Genomic DNA, 26166 nt, shown 5'->3' with positions numbered 1-26166 from the left:
CTCTCTCTCTCTCTCTCTCTCTCACACACACACACACACACACACACACACCCCTGCCCTTGGGTACAAAGGGAGAGAAGTGAGCATCTCCCCAAAGCTCAACTCACCCTGATATCAATTCACAGGCTGTTCGGAGGCTGGGGAAGCCGCCCCAAAGGCCGATCCCCCAAGGCTTCCCCACTGCCTTCCGGCTGGTCCTTGCCTGCCATGGAAGTGGCCTGGGGAGCTGCCAGGGCAATAGGTGGCACTGCCTTGCAGTAGGCTTAGGGCTACCGACATTCTGGTTTCCCAAGGCACTCAGTCACCAAACGGAGCCCAAGAAAGGAAGCAAACCCGGCTCGCTGCTGCCATCCAGTGGTCCCCAGGGGTTTTGCAGCTGGAACTGCATGGGTGCTGATTGCAGCCGGTCTTCTGTTGCCATGGGGCAGACCTGGGCTGCCCTCCTTTCGGCTCCTCCTGCGAGCTGGAACACAGTCAGAAGGATGGGTGCATGCCAATCTCTCGCTGGCACCCACATCTGATGCCTCCTGGGCATCGCCACCCTCTGCTGGGCCTCGGTGCACAGACGCCAGGCCAAGCTGCATCGCCAGCCATTTGTCCCCAGCACTTGAGCAGGGGGGGTTGGCCTAGATGACCTCCAGGGCCCCTTCCAACTCCTCCGCTGAGTGGGGCATTCAGCCCTCCCTGAGATCGCCACGCCTGGGCAGAACATCGTCCCGATTCAGATGCCAGGCATGTGTGATTCCACCCCCAGGTGTAGATGGCCAGGGTTAGCCGCCACAACAGCCTCTCGACAAGAGTTTGGGCCTGGCCCGGGAGAGTGGACCGCTCACATCAGCCGGCAGCATCGCCTCTTCTGGGCCGGCCTTCTCTTCGGCCAGAGCAGTCAACTTGAGGAGGGGAGGGTCTCCGCTGGCTGCTGTGAAGGACACCGTGGGGTTGGGCTCCGCCTGGGGGGGCAGAGGGGCCTGGCCGGTGCCGGGAAGGAGCTCTTCCGCGGGGGGGTGCTGCAGCTTGGCTGCTGCCCGCTGACGCTTGAGGTCTGCCAAAGTTTGATGGGCCTTCTCCTTGCTGAGGCCTGAGCCAGCCGGGTCCTCCTGGGCAGCCAGCCGGTAGGAAGAGGCACGCTGCGGCCGCTTGGGGTGGAAGGGGTGAGGGTGGGCCGTGCCGTTGCGTTCCTCTGGCGCTGCGGCTTCCGCTTCGAGGCTCTGCTGGGATAGAGAGAGGAAGGGTCTAAGCCAGTGTTTCTCAACCTTGGCCACTTGAAGATGTCCGGACTTCAACTCCCAGAATTCCCCAGCAGTGGTTAGGACAGTGTTTCTCAACCTTGTCAACTTGAAGATGTCCGGACTTCAACTCCCAGAATTCCCCAGCAGTGGTTAGGACAGTGTTTCTCAACCTTGTCAACTTGAAGATGTCCGGACTTCAACTCCCAGAATTCCCCAGCAGTGGTTAGGACAGTGTTTCTCAACCTTGTCAACTTGAAGATGTCCGGACTTCAACTCCCAGAGTTCCCCAGCCAGCATTCGCTGGCTGGGGAATCTGAAGAGTTGAAGTCCGGACATCTTCAAGTTGACAAGGTTGAGAAACACTGGTCTAGGCTGAGCAGAAGCCCCCTCCCTGCCAGGAAGGGGATAAACATTCATTCCTCTGCTCACCACAAGCATCTAGGGAGGGCAGCCTCAGACCCCCCTCCTCCCCCCAGGCAGAAAGGGGGGAACAGATTGCAGGCTCAGCTTAGGAGGAACAGGGGAGGGGGGTGCCCGGCTTCCAAACAACCTGGAAGCTTTCAGATTTGGGTTAATGTCCGGGTTCCCAATAGCCTCCAAAAGTAAATCAGAGTCCGAGGCAAAGGATTGCTCAGAGTTCCTAATTGATGAAGAGAGCCATGTTGGCACATCTGGGGAAACCCGAATCTGAAAGCTTCCCGGTTTTCCCCACCCAGTTGAAAGTCCAAGATCTTGCCCCCCCCCCCCACAAGCCCATCCCATGGTCCAATCTCCCCCTGCCATGCTGGCAGCTTCCACCCATCCAGTTCCGGTCAAGTGCAGAGGTGCAGAGACAAAGGATGACCTTGGCTTTCTAGAAAGAATGTTGTTTATGGCTGCATATCATCCAACTCCGTATTTCCCCACAATAAAAGATGTAGAAGAAGAGAAAGTGGGGCAGGCCAAAGACCCAAAGGGAAAGAGGGATGGAGGCCTGATGGGGGGCCCACTGCAAAGGTCCACAAGGGAAAGGCCTGGGTGGGGTGGGGGGGGACAGGGGAGAATCCGGATGCGACTCGGCCTGATTTTGAAGCCAATGGCAACAACCGGTAGTCCTCGACTTACAACCCTTCATTTAGTGACCGTTCAGAGTTACAACGGCACTGGGGGAAAAAGGGACTTGCAGCATCCTGGGGTCACGTGGTCCAAATTCAGAGGCTTGGCAAATGGCACGGACTTACGACGGTCCCGGGGTCATGTGATCCCCTTTTGCGACCTTCTGACCAGCCAAGGCAAGGGGCGGGGGGGACCGGGTTCACTTAACAACCGCGTGACTAACTGAACTGCAGCCATTCACTTAACAACCGAGGCAAGAAAGGTCGCAAAATGGGGCAAAACCTACTTCACAAATGTCTCACTTAGCAACGTAAACCCCGGGCTGGATTGTGGTCGTAACTTGAGGACTCCCTGTCAACGAAAGACCGTGGTGGCTCAGTCAAGGGCCGGGATGGAGTGGAGACTTTCCCAGAGGTGGGAAACGGCACCTGGGAGTCTGGGCTAAGGAAAGGGGGTGGGGCTGGGGCGGGGCTGGGTGCAGCTGCCCCCTCCCCTCCCCTTCGGAGCCCCACCTGGAGTGGGAGCTGCCCGTCGGCCAGTCCGTCCTCGTCCTCCAGCTCTCCCTCGCTCTGCTGCCGTTGCCACACGATGGCCTCCTTGGCCTGCTCCCTCCGGATGAGGCTGCTGCGCTGGGTCACACTGACACGCCTCACCACTTTCCTGGGGGGGGGGGGGAGAAGGAGGGGGGATGGGACAAAGCGTAGGTGAGGGTCTCCCAGGGGCCACGCCCCTCCTCCCTGTCTCCCTCCTCCTCCTCTCCCTGATGATGTTACCTAGTTTGGGTCATGAAACGCCTGCACGAAAACCACCAAGCTCAGAGAGCACCAGGGACACCCCCTCCCCCAGTCCTCCTCCTCCCCCTTGGAAACCCCACTCCCTCTAGCACTGAAGATGGTACCTACTTGGGTCATGAAACGCCAGCAAGAACCCAGAGAGCACCAGGGACCCACAGTCATTTGGTCTTTTCTTCCTTCCTTCCTTCCTTCCTTCCTCCTTCCTTCCTTCCTTCCTTCCTTCCTTCCTTCCTTCCTTCCTTCCTTCCTACATTTTCCTGCCTTCCTTCCCCTTCCTTTCTTTCCTTCCTTTTCCTTTCTTCCTTCCTTTTCCTTCCTTCCTTTCTTTCCTACTCTTCCTTCATTTTCCTTCCTTCCTTTTTTTCTTTCATTTTCCTTCCTTCCTTCCTTTCCTACCTTCCTTCTTTCCCCTTCCTTTCTTTCCTTCCTTCTTTCATTTTCCTTCCTTCCTTCCTTCTTTCATTTTCCTTCCTTCCTTCCTTTCCTTCCTTCTTTCATTTTCCTTCCTTCCTTCCTTTCCTTCCTTTTCCTTCCTTCCTTTTCCTTCCTTCCTTCGCCTTCCTTCCTTTCCTTCTTTTATTTTCCTTCCTTTTCCTTCCTTTTCCTTCCTCCCTTTTCTTCATTTTCCTTCCTTCCTTCCTTCCTTCCTTCCTTCATTTTCCTTCCTTTCCTTCATTTTCCTTCCTTCCTTTCCCTTCCTTCCTTCCTTTTCCTTCCTTCCTTCCTGCCTTCTCTCCAGAAACCTTATGCCTACCACCACTGATGATGCTGCCTAGAAACGCCTGCATGAAAACCACCAATCTCAGAAAGCACCCAGATCCCTTCGGTTGTTGTCATCTACTTCCTCCTCCTCCTCCTCCTCCTCCTCTCCCTGCCACCCACCCCCTCCCACCTGGCCCCTGGAGCCCACCCTCGGCTGCCGGCACTGGAGGTCCGGCGCTGCAGCAGCGTCTTCTGCTTGTCCTGGGATTTCATGACGGCATCCTGCTTGTGCTTCAGCTCCAGGAGTTTGGCCCGCACCTCTTCATTCGGACACACATCTGGGGCAGGGGGAGAGAGAGAGAGAGAGAAGCAGCCTCAGGGCCGCCCCAAAGCCCCTTTGCCCCTGAGGGGCTCCCTACACGAAGACGTCTCTCTCTGAGCATCTAGGCAGAAGCTGCCTTCACTCCAGACCACCAACTCCAATGGGGCTGAACACTAGAGGATGGTGGGTGAACTGGTCATGTTTTCCCTGGTTATTCTCCTGTCTCCTCAACTGTAGAAAGAATGTGTGTGGTGTGTGTGTGTGTGTGTGTGTGTGAGAGAGAGAGAGAGAGAGAGAGAGAGAGAGAGAGAGAAAGAGAGAGAGAGAGAAAGAGAGAGAGAGATCGATAGATAGATCGATCGATCGATCACTGGTTCAATACCAGCAACCACAAGAGGTAACAGACAAAACTTGGTTCCAATCTTTCCTGCTTTCGGGTCACCAAAAGTCTCTTCCAGTCTTCTGAAGCAGGTGAGCAAATGGGTTTTCCCCCCTGGGGGGCCCTCGTGCCCTCTGCTTTTCTTGCAGACGTTTCATGACCCAACTAGGCAACATCTTCAGTGCTGTAAGGGGGCGGGGTTGGCTCTCTCTTAATCAATGGAAGAGCTTCCCTCCAGAAGTTGTGAATTCTCCAACTCTGGAAGTTTTTAAGAAGATGCTGGATAAGCCTTTGTCTGAAGTGGTGCAGGGTTTCCTGCCTGAGCAGGGGGTTGGACTAGAAGACCTCCAAGGTCCCTTCCAACTCTGTGATTCTATGGAAGGAAGGAAGGGAGGGAGGGAGGGAGGGAGGGAGGGAGGGAGGGAGGGAGGGAGGAAGGAAGGAGTCAAGCTTTTCTCCAAGGCACCTGAGGGTAGAACAAGAAGCGATGGGTGGAAACTAATCAAGGAGAGAAGCAACTTAGAACCGAGGAGGAATTTCCTGACCGTTAGAACAATGAATCAATGGAACAGAAGTTGCCTCCAGAAGTTGTGAATACTCCAACACTGGGAGTGTTTTAAGAAAATGCTGGATAGCCATATGCCTAGGGTTTCCTGCCTAGGCAGGGGGTTGGACTAGAAGACCTCCACGGTCCCTTCCGACTCTGCTATTCTATTCTATTCTATTAGATACAAGAGACTTGCCCTGTTAGATATATATATAAAACTAGAGAGAAAACCTCCCTCCCTCCCAGCACTGATGGTGTTACCTAGATAGGTCAGGAAACATCTGCAAGGAGATCGCCAAGCTCAGAGGCCGCCGGGAGCTCCCCAGCTACAAACGCCTCCTCCTCCTCTTGGTGTTTCCCCTCCTGCACCCCAGCGGCCTCAGCAGCAGGAGGCCAGTCGTTCTACACCCGGCAGCCCTGTAGGGTCCCCTGCCCACCTGCGGCCCTGGGGCACCTGAGCCTGCCCGTCCCCCCTCCCCTCCCTCCGGCTCCTCTGGCTCACCCAGCGGGCTCTCCTCCAGCAGGGACTTCCCGTTGAGATCTGCTCCGTGGGCCACCAGCAGCTCCACCAGGGGGATCTGTCGGCCAGAGAAAAGGGGTTCAGGGGAGCCCAGGATGGGCCTGAAGGGGAGAGCCGACCTCTGGGGATTTGGGCCACGGGGCTGGTTCCCCCCTGACAGTTCTCTGGGTCAGAAAGAGGCCCCTCGGCTGGCTTGGTCCTCTGAGGGGGGCCCACCCGACGGCCCCCACGAGGAGTTAGCGGACTCACCTGGCCCCAGCAGGCGGCGGCATGAAGCGGCTGCCACCCGTCCTGGTCCTTGGCGCTCAGGCTGGCCTGGTGCTCTATCAGGAGCTCCGCAGCTTCCAAGTAGCCGTTGGCCGAAGCGATGTGCAGCTGTGGGGCAGGAAAAGGGGAGGCTGGTCCTTTGGGGAGAGGGGGGCGGGCAGGCGGAGCGGCTGAGCCTCACCTGAGCCACACCGGGGGGGGGGTCTCCAAGGCTTAGCGGAGGTGGGCCGAGTCCCACGGGCCAGGAGGAGCCGCTTCTACCCTCCTCCTGAGGAGGCCGTCTCAGAAGGAAAGAAAGCAGCGGTCCTTTGCAGAGAAAGCTTGGAGGGAGGAAAGGAAGGAAAGTGAGAAGGAGGGAGGGAGAATGAGAGGAAGGGAAAAGGGAAAGGAGGGCGAGGGAGAGGAAGAAAGGAAGGGAGGGAGGTAGATGAGAGAGGGACGGGATGGAGGGAAGGGAGAGGGAGGGAGAATGGGAGGAAGGAAAGCAGGATGGCTGGATGGGAAGGAGGGAGGAAGGAAGGAAAAAGGGAAGGGAGGGAGGGAAGGGAGGAAAAGAGAAGGGAGGGAAGGAGAAAGGGAGGGAGGGAGATGAGAAAGGAGAAAGGGAAGGGGTGGAGGGATGGATGAAAGGAAGGAAGGAAGGAAAAAGGGAAGGGAAGGAGAGAGAGTGAAAGGGAGGGAAATGGGAGGAAGGAGGGATTAGAGAGGGAGATGAGAAAAGAGAGAAGGAAGGGATGGATGGATGGATGGATGGATGGAAGGAAGGAAGGAAGGAAGGAAGGAAGGAAGGAAGGAAGGTAGGTTGATTCAGGAGGACTTCTCCATCCCCCAATGGGGTCACCCGGGGGTCCCGGATTCCCCTCACCAGGGTGGCCTTGTGGTCCAGAGGGGTGTCCAGATTGACGCCTTCCTTCACCAGCCGGCGGATGTCCTTCACCATGGAGGCCTCCACGGGCTGAGCGAGCCTCCTCAATGGTGGCCTGGGTGATCTCTGAGGGGAGGAAGAGCAGCTGAGCGTCAGGGAAGGGGGCAGCAGCAGCAGAAAGAGCCCCCTCCTCACTTCCAACAAAGGAGGAGATGGGGGGCTCAGGGGTGAAATGAAGGGTCCTTGGTGCTCCCAAGGCTGGCTGGCTTTCTTGCAAATGTTGCATGACCCACCTAAGTCACATCATCAGTGCTGGAAGGGAGGAGGGGAGGAAGGGCAGGAGGAGGAGGAAGAGGAGGAGGAAGAAGAAGAAGGAGAGGAGAGGAAGGAGGAGGAGGAGGAGGAGGAGGAGGAGAGAAGAAGGAGAGGAGGAGGAGGGGAAGGAAGAAAAAGAGGATGAGGAGAGAAGGAGGAGGAGGAGAGGAAGAAGAAGAAGGAGGAGGGGAAAGAGGAAAAATAGGAAGAGAAGGAGAGGAGGAGGAGGAGGAGGAAGAGGAGGAGGAGAATGTGGTCCTCACAGACGTTTCATCATCCAAACTAGGTAACATCATCAGTGCCAGGAGGGAGAGGGGTTTGCTCTCATTTGTATATACTAGTCAGTTGATATATAAAAAGTCAGCCTATCCCCACTCCCTACCAGCACTGATGAGGTTACCTAGCTGGGTCATGAACTGTCTGCAAGGAAGCCACCCAGCTCAGAGAGGCCCAAGGATCCCGGGCTTTCTGTCCAGAGGGCCCTGGGCTGGAAGGAGCTGGGCGTCTGGCCTTCCCCAAAGCAATCTAGGACGGGGAAAGAAGCAGCAACATGTCGGGCAGCCCAGAGCCTCCTCAGCCAGGAGCAGCTGTGCCCACAAGATGCCCTGGTCAGAGAGTGGCAGGGAGGGAGGGTCCGGAAGGCCCCGGAAGAGCCGCTCACCTCGGTCCGCCATGGCCACTTCCAGGAAGTCCAGCGTGGGCTCATCCTCACAGAGGTCGTAGGGCATGTTCCCATCCGAGTTGACGGCAAGCAGGTCGGCCCCCCTGCAGGGAAAAGGGGGGGGGGGAGAGAGAGAGGCGTTGAAGCTGCAGCCGCCGCCAAAGCTCCCTGCCTGGGGGGTGGGAGTGGGGCACCTGAGAGTAAGAGATCCCGGGGGCTATTTTGGTCCGGCACTTGGCATACGTGGCTGGGCCGCATGGCAGGAGATTGGGTTTCCGGCTCCCTCCGATCCCTCCCTCCCCTTCACGGTGGCCGGCCGAAACGGCTCCTCTCGCCTCCCCCTCTGGGGGGGCCCAGGAGGGAGGGGGGCCACCCGCTAGGCCGGCTCTGCCCCCTGCCCTGCCAACCACGCACAGGAGGAAGCCGGAGCCCCAGCCGAGAGGAAGGGGGCTCAGAGGGAAGGAGGGCTCTCGCCCCACAGACTGAGCTGGGTGACCTTGGGCCAGGCCCTCCCTCTCTCACCTCACCTCACAGGGTTGTTGTGGTGGTTGTGGGGAAAATAGGGAAAGGGGGGGAATGCTGGATACGTAGGTTGCCCACCTCAAGTCATCCACAAAGATGATGAAGGCGGGATGTAAACATGAATAGCAATAGCAATAGCAGTTAGACTTATATACTGCTTCATAGGGCTCTCAGCCCTCTTCTAAGTGGTTTACAGAGTCAGCATATCGCCCCCAACAATCCGATAGATAGATAGATAGATAGGTAGGATAGGTAGATAGGTAGATAGGTAGATAGGTAGATAGATAGATAGCAATAGCATAGCAATAGCAGTTAGACTTATCTACCGCTTCATAGGGCTTTCCGCCCTCTCTAAGCGGTTTACAGAGTCAGCATATCGCCCCCACAGTCTGGGTCCTCATTTCACCCACCTCGGAAGGATGGAAGGCTGAGTCAACCTTGAACCTTGGATGGATAGATAATAGATAAGATAGATATAGAAGATAGATAGATAGAAGATAGATAGATAGATGATAGATAGATAGATAGATAGATAGATAGATAGATAGATAGATAGATAGATAGATAGATAGATAGATAGATAGCAATAGCAGTTAGACTTATATACCGCTTCCTAGGGCTTTCAGCCCTCTCTAAGCGGTTTACAGAGTCAGCATATCGCCCCCAACAACAATCCGGGTCCTCATTTCACCCACCTCGGAAGGATGGAAGGCTGAGTCAACCTTGAACCTTGGATGGATAGATAATAGATAAGATAGATATAGAAGATAGATAGATAGAAGATAGATAGATAGATGATAGATAGATAGATAGATAGATAGATAGATAGATAGATAGATAGATAGATAGATAGATAGCAATAGCAGTTAGACTTATATACCGCTTCCTAGGGCTTTCAGCCCTCTCTAAGCGGTTTACAGAGTCAGCATATCGCCCCCAACAACAATCCGGGTCCTCATTTTACCCACCTCGGAAGGATGGAAGGCTGAGTCAACCCTGAGCCTTGGATGGATAGATAATAGATAAGATAGATATAGAAGATAGATAGATAGAAGATAGATAGATAGATAGATAGATAGATAGATAGATAGATAGATAGATAGATAGATAGATAGATAGCAATAGCATAGCAATAGCATAGCAATAGCAATAGCAGTTAGACTTATATACCGCTTCATAGGGCTTTCAGCCCCCTCTAAGCGGTTTACAGAGTCAGCATATCGCCCCCAACAACAATCCTCATTTTACCCACCTCGGAAGGATGGAAGGCTGAGTCAACCTTGAGCCGGTGAGATTAGAACCACTGAACTGCAGATAGCAGTCAGCTGAAGTGGCCTGCAGTGCTGCACCCTAACCACTGCGCCACCTCGGCTCTTATGAACATTTCCTGGAGGAGGGGGAGGAGAGGAATTGGGGCAAAGGGTCCCCTCCCTCTCTCCCCCAGTTCATATTATTTACAAAATCCATCCAAGGGGGCCAAATGACCCCCTCAGCCACCAACGGACTCCTCATTCTCCCGCGCAGCCACGTCCCAGCCTGAGCCCCACCGCAGCTAGCGGAGACCCTCCACGACCCCCGAGCCCAAGCGGATGGGTTCTGCCCCACCCCCACCCCCGCGCGGTACCTCTGAATGAGCAGCTCCACCAGGTGCAGGTGCCCGCAGGTGGCGGCTGCGTGCAGGGGGGTCCAGAGCTCGCTGTCGCAGGCGTTGACGTCGGCCCCGGCTTCCAGCAGCAGCCCCACCATCACCCCGTAGTCGTCAATGCAGCACTGGGGAGGCGAGAGGAAGAGCATGGGCACATGAGGGGCGGGGGGCAGGCGGGCAGGGCGGGAAATTCAATTTCTTAATAGCAGTAGACTTATATACCGCTTCATAGGCCTTTCAGGCCTCTCTAAGCGGTTTACAGAGAGTCAGCATATCGCCCCCAACAATCTGGGTCCTCATTTTACCCACCTCGGAAGGATGGAAGGCTGAGTCAACCCTGAGCCGGTGAGATTTGAACCGCTGACCTGCTGATCTAGCAGGAGCCTGCAGTGCTGCTTTTAACCACTGCGCCACCTTGGCTCTTAAATGGTTCTGTGGGCGTGGCTGGGTGGGCATGGCAGGGGAAGGATACTGCAAAATCCCCATCCCCTCCACACTCCTGGGGCAGCCAGAGATGGCATTTGCCGGTTCTCCGAACTACTCAGAATTCCCGCTACCGGTTCTTCGAACTTCTGGAAATTTCCACTCCGGGTTCTCCAGCACCTGTCGGGACCTGCTGGATTCCACCCCTGAGGAGGGGGCTCCAGAAGGCCCCACCCCTCCCTTCCAGAGGCCTCGTCCCTTGGCTTGGACAGGAGGTCTCCAATGGCTGGCAGGTGGCTGAAGGAGAGTGCTCCCCCTCCCCCCGGAGCCCCCCGGAGCCTCTTCCAACGGCTTCCCACTGCGGCTAGTCCTCGACTTACAACCGTTGGAAATTTGTGGAATTCAGATTCACTTAACAGCCACGTTCCTAGCTTAGGTGCTGCAGTGATTCATTTAACAAGGGTGGCAAAACTCGCTTAACAACAGAGCTTGCTTAACGACAGGAATTTGGGGGCTCAATTGCGAGGATTTCCTGTCGTCTCACGGTCTGAAAACGGCGTGGAAAAAAGCCCTTCTGGATATTGGACTTTCCACTCAGGGCCACTTGTGTGTATTTACGCAACACAACTGCAGCACTGCCCAAAGGTTTACAATCCACAACCGAGAGAGCGAAGGGGGGAGATAAAAAAGGTGGGATTTAGGTCCACCCCACGGCCGGAGGGCCGCTCTGCCAGCCTTCTTCCCAAGGTCACTCCTGCGTCCCCAGGAAGAGGCCCACCACGGATCTCCCCATAGAATCCATCATCATCATCATCATCATCATCATCATCATCATCATCATCTTCATTTAACAACCCCAACCATACTCCCTTGTGGGGCGGAGTCTGGGCAATTCAATGGAGCTAGCAGAGTGTTTACTGGCCGGATGCCCTTCCTGTCGCCAATGCGGAGTTTCGTTGGGCAGATCTATTCTCATTGTGCCCAGAGAGAGAAACATCTGCCTCTGCCTAGGATCCAACTCACAGCCTCCTGATGGTGAGGCGAGAGCGCCCCCTGTGGGCCACCGCACCACTGTGTCTCCCCATAAAATTGAAGTTATGGAAAGGGAAGCGTGAAGGGAAGGGCAGAGGGAGGAGACGGGGGGGGGGGAGAACTACCAGAGGGAGGAGGAGAGGCCCAGGAAAGGCCCAGGCGCCAGGAGGGAGTCACTCAGGACCACCAAAGAGCCCAAAGCCTCCACTGCTGGGCAAGACCCTTGTGAAGTGAGGTCCCCTCTTGCATCTCGTTCCCGAGGGCCTCCCCCACCCCTCCACCTGAAGGCAGCCCAGGAGGCAATAGCAGTTAGCAGTTAGACTTATATACCGCTTCATAGGGCTTTCAGCCCTCTCTAAGCGGTTTACAGAGTCAGCATATTGCCCCCTACAACAATCTGGGTCCTCATTTTACCCACCTCGGAAGGATGGAAGGCTGAGTCAACCCTGAGCCGGTGAGATTTGAACAGCCGAACTGCAGATAGCAGTCAGCTGAAGTGGCCTGCAGTGCTGCACCCTAACCACTGCGCCACCTCGGCAGCCTCCCCCATCAGGTGCCCTCTGGGTCTCCAGGCCCACCATTCCCACTCCAGCTGGCACCAGGTGTGATGGGGCTCCGCTTGCCCTTGGCGGGAGGACAGCAGTGCCACCCGCAAGGGAGGAGCCCGTGGGAGGCTGTGAGGGCTGGGGAGGCGGGGGGGGCAAAGCACCTGACACCTGGCCCAGGAGGTGGGAGAACGGAGGGCAGCTGGCTCACCTGGTGCAACGCAGTCAGTCCATCCTCGTTGCTCAGGTCAGGGCTGATGCCCTTCTCCAGCAGATTGTGAACTGTAAGAAGAAAAATACCTCTCTCAGACCAGGAGCTTCATGGGGCGGGGGGAGGTTGCCCCCCCCCCCAAGATGCCAAAATACAACCAGCCCCTTATGGTTCCATCTAGACAGGGCAGTTACTCAGCAGAGCCCTACAGGTAGTGCCCAAGAGGATGGACCACCTGGGCCCACAGCTGTGGGGAGAGTAGGGATAGAATCACGATCACGCCAAGAGTTCATAGCACTTTATAAGGCCTTGGGAAGGCCACACCTGGAATACAGCATCCAGTCTTGCTCACCAGACTATAAAAAAGATGCGGGGACTCTGGAAAGAGTGCAGAGAAGAGCAAGAAAGAGGATGAGGGGACTGGAGGATCAAACATATGAAGAACGGTTGCAAAACTAGTTTAATAGAAAGAAGGACCAGGGGAGACATGATAGCAGTCTTCCAATATTTCAGGGGTTGCCCCAAAGAAGATTTGGGGGTCAAACTATTCTCCAAGGCACCTGAGGGTAGAAGAAGAAGCAACGGGTGGAAACTAATCAAGGAGAGATCCTTCCTTCTCTCCTCCCTTCCTTCTCTCCTTCCTTCCCTCCTCCTCTCCTTCCTTCCTTCTCTCCTTGCTTCCTCCCTCCCTCCCTTTCTTCTCTGCTTCCTTCCTTCCCACCTTCCTTCCTTTCTTCCTTCTCTCCTTCTCTCCGTCCTTCTTTCCTTCCTTCCCACCTTCCTTCCTTCCAGTATCTCAGGGGTTGCCCCAAAGAAGAGGGAGTCAAGCTATTCTCCAAAGCACCTGAGGGCAGAACAAGAAGCAATGGGTGGAAACTAATCAAGGAGAGAAGCAACTTAGGACTGAGGAGAAACTTCCTAACGGTGAGGACAATTAACCAGCGGAACAGCCTGCCACCAGAAGTGCTCCATCACTGGAGGTTTTCAAGAAGAGACCGGGCAGCTGCTTATGTGGAGTGGTATAGGGTTTCTTGCCAGAGCAGGGGGTTGGACTAGAAGACCTCCAAGGTCCCCTTGCAACTCTGTTATTTTGTTAAACCCCCAGAGAGGTGTTTCTCAACCTTGACAACTTTAAGTCCTGTGGACTTCAACTCCCAGAATCCCCCAGCCAGCTCTCGCTGGCTGGGGGATTCTGGGACTTGAAGTCCACAGGACTTAAGGTTGAGAAACACTGTCCCAGAGCGTCTCCAGTCAAACCTTCACCTAGACCAGGGGTGGGCAACTCCACAGGGTCACCCTGGGGCCGGGCCTGCCCACCCCCTGACCTGGACTGTCAAGAGGCCGATGCCCAGGCTTGGCCGAAGCTCCCTGGAGCTCCGGGTTGAGTGGAGTCAGCCGGGACTCAGAGACGGAAAGCCAAGAGTGGCGGGGAAGGAAGCCGAGAGCTTCACCTGCGTTCAGCTGAGAAAGGGAACAAAGAGAGACCACAGGCTCTGTTGTGCCCTCAACAAACCCAGAGCTTTTGCCAAGGAAGTCGCAGCCCAGGGAGAGGAGGAGGAGGAGGAGGAGGAGGAGGAGGAGGAGGAGGAGGAGGAGGAGGAGGAGGAGGAGGAGGAGGAGCAGCTGCCATTTTGCCCACTGAGGCACCTTTGCAGGGCCCAAAATCCTTCAGGGGAAGGTGAGGAGGCTGCCAGATTCTGCCGGTGGAGAAAGGAGTCGGCATTCCGCAGTCCTGAGTCCCTTTTCCACATGCAGGCAGTCCTTGATTCGTGACCACAATGGTTTCTGTTGCTAAGTGAGGAAGTTAAGCGAGTTGCTAAGTGAGACATTGGTTACGTGAGTTTTGACCCATCTTCCGACTTCTTTCGCCAATGTTAGCAACAGCAATAGCAGTTAGACTTATATACCGCTTCATAGGGCTTCCAGCCCTCTCTAAGCGGTTTACAGAGTCAGCATATCGCCCCCAACAACAATCCGGGTCCTCATTTCACCCACCTCGGAAGGATGGAAGGCTGAGTCAACCCTGAGCCTTGGATCGATAGATAATAGATAAGATAGATATAGAAGATAGATAGATAGAAGATAGATAGATAGATAGATAGATAGATAGATAGATAGATAGATAGATAGATAGATAGATAGATAGATAGATAGATAGATAGATAGCAATAGCATAGCAATAGCAGTTAGACTTATATACCACTTCACAGGGCTTTCAGGCCTCTCTAAGCGGTTTACAGAGTCAGCATATCGCCCCCAACAACAATCCGGGTCCTCATTTCACCCACCTCGGAAGGATGGAAGGCTGAGTCAACCCTGAGCCGGTGAGATTTGAACCGCCGAACTGCAGTCAGCTGAAGTAGCCTGCAGTGCTGCATTTAACCACTGCGCCACCTCGGCTCTATCTGTTGCTAAGTGAATCACTGCAGTTAACCCGGTTGTTAAGTGAATCTGGCTACCCCTGGTCGGAAGGTCACAACAGGGGAGCACGTGACCCTGGGACACTGCAATGGTCATAACTGTGAAGCGGATGCCAAGGATCTGAATCGGGATCCCATGGGCTTCCGGTCACTTTTTTTCCAATGCCCTTGGGACATCCAACTGCCACTAAATGAACTGTTGTAAGTCTGGGACCGCCTGTGGCAGAGGTGGGTTGCTCCCGGATCGGCCGAACCAGGAATAATGGTGGCAGGAGGCTCCGCTTGTGCAAATGTGCAGATGTGTCGCAGTGGAGCGTGCCCGAACCAGCAGAAAAAATATTGGCAATCCCCCCCCCCCGGCCTTTGGTGTCCATTCTTTCTTCATGTTCATTTCCCTCCTTTTCCTTTGCAGTCCCAAGGCCTCCGGGATCCCCTCCCAGCCTCCGGAGCCTCTTCGTCCTTCCCAAGAGGCAAAACACAGCATCTCCCTCCCTGGCCCAGAACAAGGAAGTCTGCCGCCTTTGTGGACATAACACTGGGGAAGGGAACAATCCGACACAATCCGGGTGATGGATGGGTTCTTAACGGCCTTCAAAGGCGTCTATGGAAGTATAAATACCATCAACGTAGAATGGAGTTTGCTCAGAAGCTGAAATACACCAAGGAGAGGAAGAGTGGGAAACAGAAGGGAGAAGAAAGATGGGAAGAGAGGGATAGGACAGAGGGTAAGGGGAGAAGATGAGGAGGATAAGAAGGAGTGGAATGAAGAGAGAGGAGGAGGAGAAAGGAAGGGGAAGTAGAGTAGGAAAGGAGGATGGAGGGAAGAAAGGAGGTAGGAGAGAGGCAGAAGAAAGAGGTGTATGGAGAGCAGAAGAGCTAATAAGGAGTCTTTATCTTTTTGGGCGTTGATGGCAAGAGGAACTGATGTAATTACTACTTAATACAATAGGATATTGGCTATGGTATAGTATACATGTGATTATATGTTATGAAAATGGAAAATAAAAAAGTATATTCTGATACAAGAAAAATAAAGGCGTATATCATGGCTCCCTCCCTCCTCTCCTTTCTCTTTCCTTCCTCCCATCTTTCCTTGCTCCCTCCCTCCCTCCTTCTTTCCTCTACCACAGTCTCTCTCTTCCTCCCTCTTTTCCTCCCTCCCATGTTGGCTTCCTCCCTCCCTCCTCTCCTTTCCTTTCTCTTTCCTTCCTCCCATCTTTCCTTGCTCCCTCCCTCCCTCCTTCTATCCTCTACCACAGTCCCTCTCTTCCTCCCTCTTTTCCTCCTTCCCTCCTTCATCCTGGGTGCGCTCTGAGCTTCCTTTTTCCTGAAGACGTTTCCTGACCCAACTAGGTAACATCATCACTGCACTCAGGGAGACCACACAGGAAACTAGAAATCCTCAAGGAAGTGGATTTTTCAAAAACGGGTGAAACTTTGCAGCCCTGACAGTCTACGGGATCTTAGGGGGGGGGGAGGGATTATTTTACTAAGCCTGGGTAGATGTGACCAAGACAAGAATGCAGAACAGGCTGTTTGGGTGCCTGTGAATGAATGGGGAAGCTGACGGACGGGAAGCTGCCCAGAAAAAGGCCTTTTGTTTCGGATACCGACGTGCGTTCATGCGTCCACGGAGCGAAGGAACGAAGGTAAATCTAGAAAGATGACAGATCGGATTGTTTAATGATGAAAGGCCGAGAGATTCAGAGATCGATGCAAGGACGGTCAGAGGTTCCAAATGTCAATCAAGTTTTTGGCAGCGGAAAGTGGGTAGATCTTGAAGAAGAAAGATTGGCCTGGAAGAAAGAAAGAAAGAAAGAAAGAAAGAAAGAAAGAAAGAAAGAAGGAAGGAAGGAAGGAAGGAAGGAAGGAAGGAAGGAAGGAAGGAAGGAAGAAAGAAAGAAGAACAGGGAAAAGAGAGAGAGAATGAAAGTAGGAGGGCTTCAGGGAGAGAAAAATGAAGAAATGTAAATAACCCCCAGTTAACTATAATAATAATAAAGATATGTTAGAGAGAGGAAATGTTAGATGTCCTACTAACTGATTTTTTTTTTCTTAGAATATGTTATAAAGATATAAAGATTATGGTAGATTGACTGGAAATGGGGCAAGGGGAGGAAAAAAAATGCCAGCAGGTGGCTGTGTTTTTGAATCTTAACTAAATGAAAATTGTGGTATGGTGATAGTAAAATATATAAATTTTTAACATATACAATTTAAACTGAATGGCATATCTGTGATTGTGGACGGAATGCACGAAATGTACTTGTGACCAATGGCTACGCTTTCTACAAGATGTAATGAAAGATGATGCTTTTCTTCTTGTGTTTTTTTTCTGTAATAAAACTAATAAAAAAAATTATTTTAAAAAAATGAAGAAATGAACCGGAGAAAGAAAGAGAACGTTGGGAAGAACATTTAGGCATGTTAGTGACGCAACCAAGGGGAGCATGGAAAGCAATGCTTTCAAGCAGGACTCTCCAACCTTGGCAATTTTAAGCCTTGGCGGACTTCAACTCCCAGAATTCCCCCGGCCTGGGGAACTGTGGGAGTTGAAGTCCGCCAAGGCTTAACGTTGCCAAGGTTGGAGAGCCCTGCTGTAAATTTCTGGCATCCAAGATGGAAACCACAAAGAAATGGAACAATAAACATAGTTGGGGGATATTTGGACACAGATGATAGTCTGATTGTGGTTTGCTTCTGATGTGGCTGAGCCACTTTTGGGAGGGACATGGGGAGGTTTGCACCCGCATTAGGAAGAAGAACGGACAGGCCAAAGGAAGAAATCGCAAGCAGTCCTCGGCTTACGGCCATCTGCCACTATGGGCGCCTGCTTCTGTCCGCTGGCATGCGGGGTGGGGAGGGGGTGACAGAGCCCCTTTAAGCAGAATGGCTGCCCCCAGCCATTCAGAAATGCCCTTCCTGTGTTCAGACTTCCCAGTGTTCGAATTGTAGTTAGGCCCCTTGTAAAACGTTTGGTCTTTTAAGATCTTGATTGATTGATTAGCCCTTGGGCCATATCGAAGTGCAGAGTTCCAGAAACAAATCATTACTAAAATTTGATAAAAGCAATTTAAGATGGAATTGGATAAAATACGGTTTAAAATGAAGTTGGAGTAAAATACCGTATTTTATCATACGACGTGGTGGCTCGGTGGCTAAGATGCTGAGCTTGCCGATTAGAAAGGTTGGTGGTTCGGATCCCTAGCGCCGCGTAACGGAGTGAGCTCCCGTGACTCGTCCCAGCTTCTGCCAACCTAGCAGTTCGAAAGCACGTAAAAAATGCAAGAAAAATAGGAGCCACCTTTGGTGGGAAGGGAACAGTGTCCCGTGCGCCTTCGGCGTTGAGTCATGCCGGCCACATGACCACAGAGACGTCTTCGGACAGCGCTGGCTCTTCGGCTTTGAAACGGAGATGAGCACTGCCCCCTAGTGTCAGGAATGACCAGCACATATGTGCGAGGGGAACCTTTACCTTTATGATAAAATTGCATTTCGGTGTCACCCCTGCAATCTACCCCAATCAGTAAAACTTTCCGGCAATTGCGGGAGATCAGCCTGATCCTCAGCACAGGGGGGGGGGGGGTGTCTCCTCATACAGGCAGGCCTCGACTTACGACCGCCACTGAGCCCAAAATTTCTGTTGCTAAGCAAGGCAGTGACTTTTGCTCAATTTTACAATCTTTCGGCTCCCGCGGTTGTTAAGTGAATCACGGCAGTGGCTAAGTTACTAACATGATTGTTAAGGGGATCCGGCCGCCCCGTAGACTTGGCTTGTCATAAGGGCCACTGAGACCCGCCGTAAATGTGAGTCGGTGGCTGACTGTCTGAATTTTGATCACGTGACCATGGGGGTCGCTGCAACAGTCATACATGTGAAAAACGCTCATCAGTTCCGTTGTAATATTGAATGGTCACTAAGCGAATTTCTGTAAGTCGAGGACTGCCGGTACTGCCTTCTCGGCTGCTGAATCTAGGCTACAATACAAGCCTTTGCATTTCCTGGTGGCCTCCCATTCGGGCCCACGCCGAGCCTTCCCATTCAGCCAAGGCCAGCCCGTTTCTGCCAGCTTAGCAGGGCAAATATTCCGGACACGCCCTGTTAAAAGCAACACCCCCACCCCACCCCTCTTTCGAGGGCACCCAAGCCTTCCTCGGCTTGTTTATCGCCAAACCCTCCTGCTAGGATTAAGTTTAAAGTCCTCCTGATAAAACTCCCCTGGCTTCGGTCAAACACGTGACTAGTCCTCATGAAGGCCGGCCATCATCCAGATAAGCCAAAGCGTGATCCAGAAACTAAATTATTTCCACTGAAATGCCACTCCTTCCTCTGAAGGAGAGAGAGAGCCAGGCGACTTTACGACCTGGGGATGTCAACTCCCGGAATTCCTGAGCCAGCTGGCAGGAAGAAGAGCCCAAAGGAAATATTGGAGCAGGATTCATAGCCTCACCCGGAAGATTCTCAAGGTGGACATAAGCATAAAACCAGAGACGCATCTTTTAGGTCTAATGGATCAGGAACCTGGGGGGAAAAAATGGAACTTAGAGGTTACACAGGTTGAAGGAGCAAGATGACTTCGGGCACAAAAATGGAAGGGCACTTCGGTGCCCACAATGGGCCGACGGCTACAGAATTTGACGGAGTTGGCAGAGGGGGCTAAATTGACCACTTTGATTAAACAAGAGGGAGTCAAGCTATTCTCCAAGGCACCTGAAGGCAGAACAGGAAGCAATGGGTGGAAACTAATCAAGGAGAGAAGCAACTTAGAACTGAGGAGGAATTTCCTGACCGTTAGAACAATGAATCAATGGAACAGAAGTTGCCTCCAGAGGTTGTGAATGCCCCAACACTGGAAGCCTTTAAGAAGATATTGGATAGCCATTATGTCTGGAACGGTATAGGGTTTCCTGCCTAGGCAGGGGGTTGGACTAGAAGACCTCCAAGGTCCCTTCCGACTCTGCTATTGCATTGTATTGTATTGATTAACGAGAAGAAGAACACAATTAATTTTGTTTTTAGGTGGAAACGGCTTCTGGGGTGGAGAGAAAAGAAACGAAACTTTGATTTTGGGTTTGGCTGATTAGGTAGGTTCGGTGTTACAGAAATGGCTAGAATATATTACGATATAAAAGTAAAAAGTGGAGGTTTTGTGTGATTGCACCAAAAGGAATCGAAAGTCAATGCTTTTCCTTTTGGTTCCCCCCCCCCCACTTTTCTCCCTTTCCTTTTCTCCTCCCCTATTTTACCTCTATTTTCCTTTTCCTTTATAATTTTGCATTTTATACTTAGATAAAAATACAAATTCTGAACCGTAAGGGATTCTGGGAGTCCGTGGGTCGTAAAATGGCCAGAATTGCCCTAAAGGATTTCTTTCCCTTCCCAGTTCTGTCCCTCGGATTGATGGAATGGATGAGAACCTTCCCAATTGTTTCCCCAGTCCTGGAGCTAGAATCTCAAGGTCCCCCCGTGAGCCAATTCTGTGCTTATGCCAACAAAGCTTATAGCAGGAAGTTGTAGCCGTGATGAGCCTCGGAAGGGCCACATTCCTCATCTGTGTTCCATAAAACAAGAGATCCTGCTTTCCTTTTCCTGGAGTTGCCAGTTACAGCTGGTCTTTGGGCTCTTATACTCCGAATTCTCCAGAGGTCAACCGCCCGTTTCCTGCTGAGTAGGCAAGAGTCGGTTTCTTTCCTGCTGATTTCCAACGCTCTACTCAAGCAGGAGACCCCGTCCCACTTCCTACCCCTTGCCTGAAAGGGTACATACCCCTGATCTATGGCTCGGGAGTCAGAACCCTCTCTGTGGGCAAGTGCGCCGTTGCCAGCTGCTCTTTTTGTATTCTGTCTTCGCAGGTGCCAGAGTGATGGGAAACGGCCTGAAAACCCTCAAAAACAGACAAAAAACGGCCAGGAAAATAGCAGGCCATTTTTCGGGCTGTTTTCAGGCTGTTTGGGGCCAAAACCGGCCTGAAAACGGCCTGAAAAACGAAAAAAAAAACAGGTCTGCCTGTGCTGGTCAGCTGGTCTTCGGGTTTCCAGCACTCCGGCACTCCGGTGCATGCCCACAGGTTACGGCACACTCGGTGCTGAAAAGGTTCAGCGTCTCTGGTATCTAGGATCACCTGCTCAAGTCGAGGGTTGGACTAGAAGACCCCCGAGGTCCCTTCCCACTCTATTATTCTATGTCAGTGTTTCTCAACCTTGACCACTTGAAGATGTCCGGACTTCAACTCCCAGAATTCCCCAGCCAGCGGATGCTGGCTGGGGAATTCCAGGAGTTGAAGTCCGGACATCTTCAAGTGGCCAAGGTTGAGAAACACTGTACTAAACCTTCTGCTTTCTCTTGAGCTGAAAAGTGGGGCCAAGGGTGGCTTCAATCCCCTCCTTTCCTCCAAGCTTCAACTGGCTGTAAATATATGCTAGGGTTCTTTCAAATGCCACAAGCGTCACAGAAGGCCTCGTCTATTTCTGCTTCTGTTTCTTCCATCCCTAAAACCACTAAATGGTTTTCTTTCCTTTCTTGTTTAGTTATTTTTTCCTAAGGCAAAAGACTCAGATTAAATGGCGAAAATGTTCGGAAAGCCACCCTATTAAGAAGGATGAATTATTGGTTTCCAAATAATAAATTACAGGTATTCCTCAACTTACGATATTCAGTGACCGTTCAAAATTACAACGGCACTAAAAAAAAAAAAGTGACTTTACGACCGTTTTCCACTCTTAACAACCACTGCAGCGTCTCCATGCTGACAGGATCAAAATTCGGCAACTGACTCATGTTTATGACGGTTGCGATGTCCGAGGGTCACATGATGAACCACTTTGGATGAGCAAAGGCAATGGGGGAGGCCAGATTCACTTAACGGCCGTGTTAGTAACAACAACTGCAAGACAGATTGCAAAGTCGTGCATGCCGGGCAATATGGCTTCGTGTGCCACTTCGTGTGCATACCTGCCATCTATATAGGGGACCCGGGCGTTGATGGACAATAATAACCTTACAGCATCTGTTTCTATTTAAAAAAAAAAAAAAAGCACAGAGCCACCCAAAATTCTCTGGCCGTAATGGGCACAACCCACCTCTTGTATCCCGATGCCCCTGGGGGAGGGAAAGACTTAAACATTGCAACACGGGCCGTGCCCACCTCCATGCCCATGTGCCTGCCCTAATTCTGGCAGATACATAAAACAAAAGGCTTCTTGTTTGTCCCCACAAAGAAATTACTGCTTTGCTTCCTTGGGGAAGCCTCTAAAACAGGAGTAAACTGTAATTATGTCTCTGCTCCGTCCTCTTCTTTCTTTCTTTCTTTCTTTCTTTCTTTCTTTCTTTCTTTTTCTTTCTTTCCTTCCTTCTTTCTTTCCTTCCCTCCTTCCTTCTTTCTTTCTTTCCTTCCTTCTTTCTTTCTTTCCTTCTTTCTTTCTTTTTCCTTCCTTTCTTCTTTCTTTCTTTCCTTCCTTTCCTCTTTCTTTCTTTCTCTTTCTTTCCTTCCTTCCTTCTTTCCTTCCTTCCTTCTTTCTTTCTTTCCTTTTTTCTTTCCTTCCTTCTTTCTTTTTCCTTCCTTTTTCCTTCCTCCCTCCCTCCCTCCCTCCCTCCCTCCCTCCCTCCCTCCCTCCCTCCTTTCTTTCTTTCTTTCTTTCTTTCTTTCTTTCTTTCTGCCAGCCTGTTGGTTATGTTTGTTTCAGTCTCCCTCAAAGGTTACCAAGGGAGGAGCAGGCAGAAGGAGGCAGCTCCGTCTCTGGCCTGAAAGGAAGGCAGCCGTTCCACCTTTGTGTGTTTGTTTATATACGTATATACATCCTGCCTTCATTATTTTTACAAATAACTCAATGAGGCACACACGCCTAATGCTCCGGCCTCCTCCTATTTCCCCAACAACAACAACAACAACAACAACAACAACCCTGTAAGGTGAATTGGGGGGGGGGGGAGAAAGAGAGGAGTTAGAGAAAGAGAGAGAGAAGGAAAGAGGGAAAGAAAGAGAGAAAGGAGAGCTAGAGAAAGAGAGAGAAAGGAGGAGAGCTAGAGAGGGAGGGGGAGGAGAGAAAGAGGCATTAGAGAAAGAGAGAGAGGAGTAAAGGGAGAAAGAAAGAGAAAGAAAGAGAGGGAGGGAGGGGGAGAGAAAGAGAGGACTTAGAGAAAGAGAGAGTGAAGGAAAGAGAAAGAAAAAGAGAGAGAGATAAAGGAGGAGAGCTAGAGAAAAAGAGAAGGAGAGAAAGAAGTAGAGCTAAAGAGAGAGTGAAGGAAAGAGAAAGAGAGAAAAAGGAGAGCTAGAGAAAGAGAGAAGGAAAGAGAGAGAGAGAGAAAGGAGAGCTAGAGAAAGAGAATGAAGGAAAGAGCTAGAGAAAGAGAGGAGAGAGGGAATGGGGAGAGAGAAAGAGAGAAGAGAGAAAGAAAGAGAGCTAGAGAAAGAAGGGGTGGGGGAGACGGAGAGACAGAGAGCCTGGTCCAAGGACACCCAGATGACTTTCATGGCTAAGGCGGGACTTGAACTCACAGCCTCTCGCTTTCTAGCCCAGAGCCTTAACCACTATGCAAACTGGCTCTCCTAATTCCATAAGGCTAGAAGGGGCTTTGGGGCCCAAGGCAGGAGACCTCGTAGGACCATCCCAGGAAGGGTCACGAAAGGTTTGCAAGAAAACGACAGTCCTCCTCCTCCTCCTCTCTGCGAACCCCACTCCCTTCAAGCACTGATCAGGTTACCTAGTTGGGCAATGAAACGACTGGAACGTTTTCTGGCGTGGGCATGTGGGCGGGCCGGCTGATCGTCATGCGCACCAGGAACCGGAAGCCTGGGTGGCCAGTGTGCATGCCTATGTGGGAAACTGGAAGTTCATCATCTCCCAGGGTGCACATGCGTGTGCATTCCCCCTTTATAAGGCCTCTTTCGGGTTGCGGGCCTGACGTGTGCGTGTGTGTGTGTATGCACAGACTCCAGGGGTGAAATCCTGGAGCTGAGTGCTTACTGGCCGGATGCCCTTCCTGACGCCACACCGAGTTCACAGCAGATGTCACTCAAGGAGAATGCAACAATTTACAACACTTCATTTGCTGACTGTTCAAAGGGACAAGGGCCCTGAAAAAAGGGACTGAGGGCCATTGTTTCACAGTTACAACCTTTGTGGCATCTCCACAATCAGGGGATCACAATCCGGAGGCCCCCAGGTGACGGTCCCATCACCTTTTGCAAGTGTTTGAGCGACAAGGCCAATGGGGAAGCCGGACTCACTTAACAACCAGGTTACTAACTTATTAACTGCAGTGATTCACTTAACAACGGTAGCAAGAAAGGGCAAAACTCCCTGAACAAACGTCTCACTTAACAACAGAAATGTTGGGCTCAATCGTGGTCGTAAGTGGAGGACTACCTCTATCCCTTCCTTCCAAACGTGTCGAAAGGGCCACTGACCTGAGCGGGGAAAGTCTTAGGGGCGCAACTCTTCGGATGCTCTTGGGACCTGCGCAAAAAGGGGCGTTTCCCCCACCTACCTTCCTCCACATCGTTGCGGCTGGCAGCCTCCAGAAGCCGGACGTTTTCGGGGAAGGCGACCTTCCTGTCCTGGGTGGCCCTCCGCCTCTTCTTCTGCCCTTTGGCCTTCTTGCCCTGCCCGTCCTTCTCAAACTGCGCCCACTTCTTCAGCTGCTGGGTGCGGCGCTTCTGGGCATGCTTCAGCCGCTCCTGGGTGCCCATCCGGGCCACCGCTGGCATCTCTGCCAGCAGCTCCAGGTGGTCTGCCATGCCTGGGCAAAGGCAGGGGCTTCGACCTTCGGCTCCTGGTTCAAAGCATTTGGAAATGATGGACGGGGGGCGGACGGGGCGAGGGGCTCTCTCTCTCTTTCTCTCTCTCTCTCTCACCAACTCTTCAGAGGAGCCTGGCAGGAAGAGGGCGACACCCGGGCTGCTCAAAGTGCATCTTCACAAATTTGGGAGAAAGCTGGTTTTTAATCACCCAAGGGAGCCTCTCCCGCAGCCGGTGCCAAGCCTAACTTGTGAAAATGGGCACTTGGGGAAAAAAGGATTTCAGAAGCGGCCCTAGAAGGGGGCTCGGGAGGCACTCCGGCTGCCCACTTAAGGCAGGGTGAGGGTCTCCAGCTGAAGCAGGGAGGGGCCCTCCATGTTCAAAAGACCCCCAAAGAGCAACTGGGGAAAAGAGCCAAGCATCAACATGCTTTGGGATGGTCCTGGCCCCTCCAGCAGCCGACGCAGCCTTGTGTCTCAGCCCCTCTTGGTCAGTCAAAGTTCCAGTGATATGTGGGGAGAGGGGAGGTCTGACTCTGACGGCGGTCTCCCTCTCTCGGCAACACTCCTCCACTCTGTGTCTCCTCTGGCGTCCCTAAAAGAGGACTTTGGTGCTGGAGGGCAGAGCCGTCACACTCCTGAGAGGGGCCCACTGCCTCCCCGGGGCAGACAAGGAGCCCCCGGCAGGCTCTGCCCACGGCTGCATCTTCTTCCAGGCAGAATCCACAGCTGGGCGCCCATTGCAAGCCCCCCTTTGCTCCCGACCGTCCCGATCCGGCAGCTGCTTCAGAACCAAGTCCTGGATGGGGGTCTTCCGCTGGCCTTCTCCCCGCAAGGCACGGGCTCCCCTCGCCTCCAGCGACTGGGCTAACAAGTGGACGGGTAAATACGGAGAAACCTCTGGCCTTCCTTCCTTCCTCGGAGCCCTCGGCTGCTTTCGAGAAGGGGCTCTTCCACTCCAGCTGCTCCGGAGCACCGCGGGACAAACCGGTCGCCGGCTGGCTGGCGGGGTGGAGTAAACCCTGCTGGCTCGGAGACTCCTCCCTCCGGGCGGCACTACTTGGGCGCTGGGCTGAGCTTCCCGCCGTCGTCTCCAGCCAAGGTCTGCCTGGGAAGCCCTGCGGCAGAAGAGGAAGAAGGAAGCTGGTCAGGCAGGGCTTAGAGGCTGCCCCACACCCAGAACACCTAAGCCCCCCTCTGGGCTCCCGCCCTGCCTCCCTCCGGGATCAGCCCACGGGCAGAGTTGAAGCCAATGGCCTGGAGGTGGCACAAAGCAGATCGGGTTACCAAAAAGGGGGAGGAGGGGGCTCTTCTCAGCCCTGGCCCACCTCCTCTTCAAACAGGGACCCCCTTCCCTTTGTAGGAGCCGCCAGCAATTAGACATTTCCCGGCCTCTGCAGCCTTCCTACCTAATCCCCCCGGGGGGAGAAATTGCAGGGGGGAGTTGAGCGAGAGACAGATTAAGGGCTTGGTGGTGGTGGTGGGAATGGACTGTAAATGATTTAAGGGCCTGAGGGGCCCTGAGTATAGGCAGCAGACCAGAGCAATAACAGAATAACACAGTTGGAAGGGACCTCTGGAGGTCTTCTAGTCCAACCCCCTGCTCAAGCAGAAAACCCTATGCCATTCTAGACAAATGGTTCTTTAGTCCAGTGTTTCCCAACCTTGGCAACTTGAAGATGTCCGGAGTTCAACTCCCAGAATTCCCCAGCCAGCGAATGCTGGCTGGGGAATTCTGGGAGTTGAAGTCCGGACATCTTCAAGTTGCCAAGGTTGAGAAACACTGTCCTAACCACTGCTGGGGAATTCTGGGAGTTGAAGTTCGGACATCTTCAAGTTGCCAAGGTTGGGAAACACTGCTTTAGTCTCTTGGCCATTGGAGCACCCAAAACCTCTAGAGCAGGGAACTTTAAGACTCGTGGACTTCAACTCCCA

General features: G+C 52.8%; 1 protein-coding gene across 1 annotated transcript; it reads right to left on the bottom strand.

Annotated features, from left to right (window-relative positions):
- On the bottom strand, positions 1–25390 carry PPP1R16A (protein phosphatase 1 regulatory subunit 16A). Its single transcript, XM_087706585.1, is given in 12 exon segments — positions 1–868; positions 870–1211; positions 2837–2984; positions 4029–4158; positions 5571–5646; positions 5838–5963; positions 6721–6807; positions 6809–6846; positions 7697–7800; positions 9843–9988; positions 12075–12145; positions 23982–25390. Coding segments are annotated over 12 exon segments (1557 nt in total). The 5' UTR covers positions 24232–25390; the 3' UTR covers positions 1–829.
- Between the last annotated feature and the right edge of the window lie 776 nt (positions 25391–26166).

This window comes from Thamnophis sirtalis, unplaced genomic scaffold (assembly GCF_051295495.1).
Source record: "Thamnophis sirtalis isolate CommonGarterSnake01/CBP01778 unplaced genomic scaffold, rThaSir2_p1.2 scaffold_2, whole genome shotgun sequence".
In the NCBI taxonomy this organism is placed as follows: domain Eukaryota; kingdom Metazoa; phylum Chordata; class Lepidosauria; order Squamata; family Natricidae; genus Thamnophis; species Thamnophis sirtalis.
The sequence above is the reverse complement of the archived record's forward strand: the minus strand, read 5'-3'. Positions and strand labels throughout refer to the sequence as shown.